At 62.1% G+C, this 7,189-nt stretch overlaps 1 protein-coding gene across 6 annotated transcripts in view; it reads right to left on the bottom strand.

Annotated features, from left to right (window-relative positions):
- Window positions 1-28: 28 nt before the first annotated feature.
- HSPG2 (heparan sulfate proteoglycan 2) overlaps window positions 29-7,189 on the bottom strand; it is a 23,334-nt gene continuing 16,173 nt past the window's right edge. For 2 of the 6 annotated variants that reach the window (XM_042890693.1, XM_042890694.1), the window contains 21 exons: window positions 7,153-7,189; window positions 6,877-7,028; window positions 6,581-6,719; window positions 6,084-6,235; window positions 5,447-5,585; window positions 5,212-5,363; window positions 4,987-5,125; window positions 4,755-4,906; window positions 4,530-4,668; window positions 4,298-4,449; window positions 4,072-4,210; window positions 3,833-3,984; window positions 3,618-3,756; window positions 3,386-3,529; window positions 3,178-3,312; window positions 2,427-2,608; window positions 2,158-2,350; window positions 1,891-2,070; window positions 802-1,062; window positions 550-730; window positions 29-469 (listed from right to left, as the gene is read on the bottom strand). The exon at window positions 7,153-7,189 is cut by the window's right edge and continues 54 nt beyond it. In XM_042890693.1, the coding sequence (XP_042746627.1) occupies window positions 292-469; window positions 550-730; window positions 802-1,062; window positions 1,891-2,070; window positions 2,158-2,350; window positions 2,427-2,608; window positions 3,178-3,312; window positions 3,386-3,529; window positions 3,618-3,756; window positions 3,833-3,984; window positions 4,072-4,210; window positions 4,298-4,449; window positions 4,530-4,668; window positions 4,755-4,906; window positions 4,987-5,125; window positions 5,212-5,363; window positions 5,447-5,585; window positions 6,084-6,235; window positions 6,581-6,719; window positions 6,877-7,028; window positions 7,153-7,189 (3,237 nt within the window). In that variant the 3' untranslated portion in view covers window positions 29-291. The remainder of the gene's footprint in view (window positions 470-549; window positions 731-801; window positions 1,063-1,890; window positions 2,071-2,157; window positions 2,351-2,426; window positions 2,609-3,177; window positions 3,313-3,385; window positions 3,530-3,617; window positions 3,757-3,832; window positions 3,985-4,071; window positions 4,211-4,297; window positions 4,450-4,529; window positions 4,669-4,754; window positions 4,907-4,986; window positions 5,126-5,211; window positions 5,364-5,446; window positions 5,586-6,083; window positions 6,236-6,580; window positions 6,720-6,876; window positions 7,029-7,152) is intronic. The other 4 variants (XM_042890695.1, XM_042890698.1, XM_042890696.1 and 1 more) reach the window with 3 other exon arrangements.

Genomic DNA, 7,189 nt, shown 5'->3' with positions numbered 1-7,189 from the left:
GGCATGGGAAGAAACAGGAACACTGTGGTGCCTGTAGGCATGCAGAGATGGGGGAACCAGGCTGCTGCAGAGCATGGGGAGAAATTGGGTGTACCAGGATATCTGAGGGGAAAATAAGGGATACCAAAATGCTCAGAGGCATGGGGAGGGACTGGGGTGCCTACAGGGAGAAAAAAATGGTACCCAGGGGCATGGGGTGATGAGGGTACCAGTGAGCCCGTGGGAAGAGCAGGCAGGCTCAGCAAGCGCCCATGAGTTCAGGGCAATGAGGAGGAGTATACGGGGCTGGGGTCAGCAGATGCCTGTGGGTGCAGCAGAGCTCAGGGGCAGTGAGGCGCTGCTGTTGGCAGTGTCAATCAGCGTGCTCCTACCCTGCACAGTGAGCGTGGCCCTGTCCTCCGCCTGCCCACCCGGAGCGCTGGCCCGGCACACATACACCCCCTGCGCCCCTTGTGCCAGCTCTGGGATCCTGCAGGAACACAGGGGACACACACAGTTGCAGGACCCCCGGGGCGCTGCCCGCCCCCCACACCGCCCTGCCCGCCTTACCGCAGCACCCCGTCCCGCACGCTGTGCCGGGGGGGCAGCTCCCCGCCGTCCTTCAGCCACTCCAGCCGTGCCCGCGGGTCTGACGCGCTGCAGGCGAACTCAGCCATGCTGCCCACCCCTCTCACCAGGCTTCCCGGCGTCACCCGCACGGCCAGGGCACCGCCATCACCACCGCCGTCACCTGTGTGGGATGTGAAGGTGACACCGGGCATGGCGGGCAGCCCCAGTGCGGTGCGGGGCAGCGGCACTCACCGTGCACGGTGACACGGGCGAAGGTCTCGGCTCTGCCCACACGGTTGGTGACCATGCAGCGGTAGGTGCCAGCATCGGTGGGCAGCACGGGGCTGATGCGCAGGAGGCCGGCACGGGGCACGGCGTGGGGGGACAGGCTGCTGTTAAGCTTGTCCCAAGTGTAGAGCAGCGGCGGGGTGCCGTGGGCCAGGCACTGCAGCTGCACCGTGTCGCCCGCGTGCACCGCGCTGTCCTCTGGTAAGCTTGTGGCGTACGGCGGGGCTGTGGGACGGAGCCATCAGCGCAATGTGAGAGCAGGATGGGGGACGAAGGCGTTCATGGGGCATGGAAAGTGGTGGCGGGAGGGTGTGGGTGGGGGGGGAGATGGAGCAGTGCTGGGGTGGGTGAGAGATGGATGAGTCCGAGAGGAAGGGACTGAGGGAGAAAAGAGCAGGGAAGGATGAGAAGTGGATTGATCTCCGAGGAATGGACGTGGGGGAAGGTGGATGCGTGTGGGGATGAGCGCCTGGATGGCCGTGTTACAGACATGTCCAAGACAAAGGGACGGACAGAGCGCCAGCTGAGCCGGATACGCGATGCCTGGGTGAGAAACGGGTGGAGTAGTGAGCAGCGAAAGAAAACTGTGCAGATGAGAGTTGAAGGATGGATCCACGAGGAAAATATGGATGTGAGCAGAGATGAATGTACACATGGCTGAGTGCCAGGACGGATGAGTTGTGGAGGGATGGAAGAGAAGCAGAAAGAGCTGTATGCAGGGATGAGTGCTGGGACGGCCAAGAAACAGGTGGATTTGTGAACAGCGGATAGAGAGGAGTATGAGCACAGATGGTGAGATGATGAGTGCAGACATGGACAAGGCAATGGAAACATCCAGGGGGAAGAGATGGGTGAAAGTGTCCATAAAGAACTGGAGAAGACAACGAATGCTGAGATGGACAAGTGAGGATGGAGAGTGCTCAGTGAGAGGAGTGTGAGAAGTGAAGGGGAAGGACATGAGCAGATCGGGAAGGGATGGACAGACAGATGCAGGGAGAGCAGCAAAGTGGGTGATGGAGGTGGACCCGTGCTGCACCGACCACAGCCCCTTACTCTCTACATCCAGGGTGACGAAGACCTCAGTGAAGCCGGCGGGGCTGCTGGCATTGCAGATGTACTGGCCCGAGTCCTGCTGCGCCACACGGGGGATCACCAGGGTGCCGTTCACCACACGGTGCTGCCAGGGCAGCGGTGCCCGCAGCTTCGACCACTCGATCCTGGGCTCCGGTTCGCCTGTGGGCATGTCACCCCATGTCACCCCATGTCACCCGGGGCAGGGGGTCCAGGCAGGTGCCCATGGAGGCTGTCCCCATCCCGCACCTGTGGCCGAGCAGTGCAGCGTGGCGGTGTCCCCAGCCACCACTGTGATGGTGGGTGGTGCGGTGACCCTGGGGGCCCCAGGGTGCCTCTGTGCCGTCTCCACGCTGACATCTACGCGAGCTTGTGCCGATCCCAGAGCACTCTGTGCTGTGCAGATGTAGGTCCCGGCGTGCTCTGGTTTGGCTGGTGAGAACTGGCAAGGGGAGAGAGTGGGTAGTGAGCACTTGACACATCTGGGAGTACACAGTACCCCAGGATGCCCCCCTCACCTGCAGCACGGCCTGGCTGTCCATGTGCAGCAGTGTCTGGTGCTCCACCTTCTGCCGTGAGCCCAGTCGGCTCCAGCGCACCAGTGGCCGTGGCTCACCCCGGCCCAGGCACTCCAGGCTGAGAGATTTGCCCTCCGTCACCGTCACAGGGCCTGGTGGCATCACTGACACTGTGGGGGCACCTGGAGAATGGGGAAGGTGTCAGTGTGGGGATGGGCATGGGGACATCACCACCTGAGGGGCACCTGGAGGACATCAGCATGGCCGTGGGGACACTGCTACTCCAGAGGCAGCTAGAGCACATGGAGGACATCACAGGGATGCAGATGGAGGTAAAGGCACCCCAGGGGCACCTGGAAGATATCTGCATAGGGACATGGACACCACCACCCCAGGGGCACCAGAAGCTTGATAAGGATGTCAGCACAGGCATCAGGACACCACCACCCCAGAAGCATCTGGAGAACATTCCAAAGGGACAGGGACAGCATCACTACCACCCTTCGGGCACCAAGGCCACAAGGGGATGGGGACACCACCACCCCAGGGGTGCCTGTAGCAAACAGAAGACATCAGCACAAGGATAAAGACATTAGAATGGGGATGGAGACACCACGAACATCCCAGGGGCATCTGGAGCATATGGGGGACAACAATATGGGGACAAGGATGGGGACACCATCACACTAAGAGAATGTGGAGAACGAGCAGGAAGTGAGGACAGAGATGGGGACACCCAGGCAACTTGTACCTTGCACCAGGAGGTTGACAACGCTGCTGGCAACACCAAAGCGGTTGGAGGCCACGCAGTGGTACGCACCCTGGTTGCCCACATGGGCACCAGTGATGGAGATGACAGAACCGTTGGCACTGATCTTCACGTTGTCTGAGCAAGGAAAAGGATCAGTACCTGGGCCACCACGGGGACCATGCTGGGGCCACCCGAGGGACCGCTGTACCTTGGAGGTGTTGGCCAGGTCCCATCCGCCAGGTGACGTTGATGGGCCGAGCACCATCATGGATGCGGCACTTAAAGGTGGCGTCCTCGCCCGGGGCCACGGCCATGCTGTGCGGGTCGATGGAGATGATGGGGCTCTGCAGGCCTGCGGGGACAAGGGACAGGGAAGCCACCGAGGTCACCCGCGCTGCCCCTGGCACCGGTGCTCCTCTCTGCCCTGTGGCTGCACTCACGGTAGCTGGAGCTGTCGCGTGAGGTGACGGTGACAATGATGGTGGCCTCACGGGAGGTGCTGCCCAGGTCTGCCCGGCACACGTACTCGCCCGAATCGGCCACGGAGAGCTGTGAGAGCCTCAGGCGGGACCCCGACATCTGCAGGGGATGCAGGGGGTGGCATCAGCTGGACATGCGGGGCCACCAGCCTCTGCCCTGCCACATCCCCACCTACCTGGTGCTTGGCTGGGAGGGACCCGCCACGCTTGTACCAGGTGAAGGTGGCCTGGCCCTGGCCAGCCACCACACAGTCAAGGTCCAGGGTCTGTCCCTCGGTGACAGAGGATGCTGAGGACTCAATGCGGATAGGCGGCGTGACGCTGGAAGCTGCATGGGCAGAGTTAAGCGTAAGGTCCCTCCCAGCACCAGGGATCAGCACAGTCCCCGTGTCCCCCTCCACAGAGTGGTACTCACAGTGGGAGGGGCCGGCATCATCATCAATGGTGACAACGAGGGACGTCTCCTGCGTGACACCGCCTGTGGTCACCCGGCACACGTATTCGCCCGAATCAGCCGCCAACACCTGGGGGACGCGCAGGCGGGTGCCTGACACCTGTTGGGCACACAATGGGACGTGTCACGACCAAAGAGTGGGGGACAGGGCAGGATTTTGGGGTGACCCCCATTCCCAATGCCCTACCTGGTGGCCGGCAGGCAGGGAGCCACCACGCTTGTACCAGGTGACAGTAGTGGGACCAGATCCTGCCACCACACAGTTGAGGTCGAGGGTCTGTCCCTCGGCGATGGCGGAGGACGAGGACTCAATGCGCACAGGCTGGGAGGCTCCAGGGGCTGGGGACAGGAAATGGGGGCATTCAGCACCGTGGCGGCACACGTCTGTCCCCAGGCGCTGCACTCTCGCTCGCACTCACAGTAGTAGGTGCCAGCACTGCTGGGCACAGTGACGATGACAGAAGCCTCCTGTGTGGCAGTCCCCAGGGTGACCCGGCACACGTACTCGCCCGAATCAGCCACTGACACCTGGGCGAGGCGCAGGTGGGTGCCTGACACCTGTTTGGACACAGCGGGGACACGTCAGTGCCAGCGAGCAGTGACAGCGCAGGGTGTCTAAGTGACACCAGCTCCTTGCATCCCACCTGGCTGTTGGGGGGCAGAGCCCCACCACGCCGGTACCAGGTGACTTGGGGGTGGCCCTGCCCAGCCACCATGCAGTTGAGGTCCAGGGTCTGTCCCTCAGTGACGGAGGCGGACGAAGTCTCGATCCTCACAGGTGGTGTGACGCCCACAGCTGGGGAGTGGCGAGGTCAGTGGGTGCAGCCACCCCTCATTCACACCCTTGTGTCCCCTCCCAGTCCCCATTCCCAGTACCATATGAGGAGCCAGCACCAGTCTGGATGGTGACGATGAGGGATGTCTCATGTGTGACGCCGCCTGTGGTCACCCGGCACACGTACTCGCCCGAATCGCCCGCTGACACCTGGGGGATGCGCAGGCGGGTGCCCGACACCTGGGAGAACACACATCAGGTGAACACCCCGACATCCCAAAACCCTTCTTTCTGCCTCAAAACGCTCCCCTGACATTTCCACCTACCTGGTGCTTGGCTGGCAGAGACCCACCACGCTTGTACCAGGTGACGGTGGCCTGGCCCTGGCTGGCCACGATGCAGTCAAGGTCCAGAGTCTGTCCCTCAGACACAGAGGATGACGAGGACTCAATGCGCACCGGGGGCGTGACACCAGAGGCTGAGGATGACAGCAGCACAGTCACCCCATGGGGACATGTAGTACGTGGTCCCATGTCCCCATCCCTTTCCAGTCCCACTCACGGTAGGAGCCGGCCCCGCTGGGCTGGATTGTCACCATGACGCTGGCTTCCTTGGTGGTGGCCCCACTGCTCACCTTGCACACGTACTCACCTGAGTCGGCCGCTGTTACCTGTAGCAGCCTCAGCTGGGAGCCAGACACCTGCAGGGAGGGGACAGGGGGTTACTGGAGCCTGTGTGGGACTGCTGGGACTTGCACAGGGACTTGCAGGCTTGCACAGGGGCTTTTGCTTTGCAAGGAGACATCTGGGCCTGCATGGAGCCAGGAGAGCTTGCATGGGACCATCTGGGCTTGCTCAAGTGCCATTTGATCTAGCACAGGACAATGCACACATGTGGCCACTTGAAACTGCCTGGATGCCAACTGGGCTTGCATGGGGACATGTGGCATTGCATGGTGCCACCTGAGATTATGTGGGAACATTTGGGTTTGCACAAATGCCATTTCTGCTTTGACAGGACCAATCAAGCTTGCACAGGGCTTGCACAGGTTTTGCCTGAGGACATCTGCGCTTGCGTGGGGACATTTGGATTTGCCTGGGGACATCTAGGCTTGCACATAACCATATGGCCTTGCACAGGGCCATAGATCAACCATAACCTTCACTACCTTAGGGACAGTCAACTCTGCATCCCCTACCTGGTGCCTGGCTGGCAGGGACCCGCCACGCTTATACCAGGTGACAGTGGCTTGTGCAGGGCTGGCGATGACGCAGTTGAGGTCCAGGGTCTGTCCCTCGGTGACAGTGGAGGATGAGGACTCGATGCGCAGCGGCGTTGTGCCCCCTGGGGCTGGGAACCGAGATGGAAGAGTTAGAGACAGCATAGTGCACCACCACGTGTCCCACCTAGGGGCATCGGGATGCTGGGAAGACACCCGAAGCAGGACCCAGACTGTGCCATGCCCCCAGCTGCTGAGGACACAGCGGGTGTTCAGCTCCATCCCTCTCTGCTGGGTGCTTTCTGCATGGCTGCATGGCAGCTCTGCACCCCTACAGGTGTGCCTACAGGGCTGTCCCCAAAAGCTGCTGCCAGGTGGGACCCAGTAACAGTGAACCCAGAATGAGTACGCACACAGGTGGCAGCTCCAGGGAGTGTCACCCACCCACACCCTGTTCCTACTCCGACCCCACTCACGGTAGGAGCCGGCCCCGCTGGGCTGGATTGTCACCATGACGCTGGCTTCCCTAGTGGTGGCCCCGCTGCTCACCCTGCACACGTACTCGCCTGAGTCGGCCGCTGTCACCTGCAGCAGCCGCAGCCGGGAGCCAGACACCTGTGGGGAGGGGACAAGGGGACACTGAACTCCATGTGGGGCTGTTTGGGCTCGCATGGGGACACCTGGCCTTGCATGGGATCACCTGGGCTTGCATGGGACGACGGGTCAAACCCACCCATCGCACCCTGAGGACAGTCCCCTGTGCATCCCCTACCTGGTGCCTGGCCGGCAGGGACCCGCCACGCTTGTACCAGGTGACAGTGGCTTGTGCAGAGTTGGCAATGACACAGTTGAGGTCCAGGGTCTGTCCCTCAGTAACAGTGGAGGATGAGGACTCAATGCGCAGCGGTGTCGTGCCACCTGAGGCTGGGGACAGAGACAGGAGGGTGACACTGTGTCATGGCTGAGCCCCACTGGCACATGAGAGCCGGCTCGGTGCCGCAGCACATGGGGACGGCCTGTGGGCAGTGCCACCCCCAGCCCCACTCACGGTAGGAGCCGGCCCCGCTGGGCTGGATTGTCACCAT

The sequence above is a fragment of the Lagopus leucura genome, unplaced genomic scaffold (assembly GCF_019238085.1).
Source record: "Lagopus leucura isolate 7727_CA_CO unplaced genomic scaffold, USGS_WTPT01 147-14_obj-0_obj, whole genome shotgun sequence".
In the NCBI taxonomy this organism is placed as follows: Eukaryota; Metazoa; Chordata; class Aves; order Galliformes; family Phasianidae; genus Lagopus; species Lagopus leucura.
The sequence above is the reverse complement of the archived record's forward strand: the minus strand, read 5'-3'. Positions and strand labels throughout refer to the sequence as shown.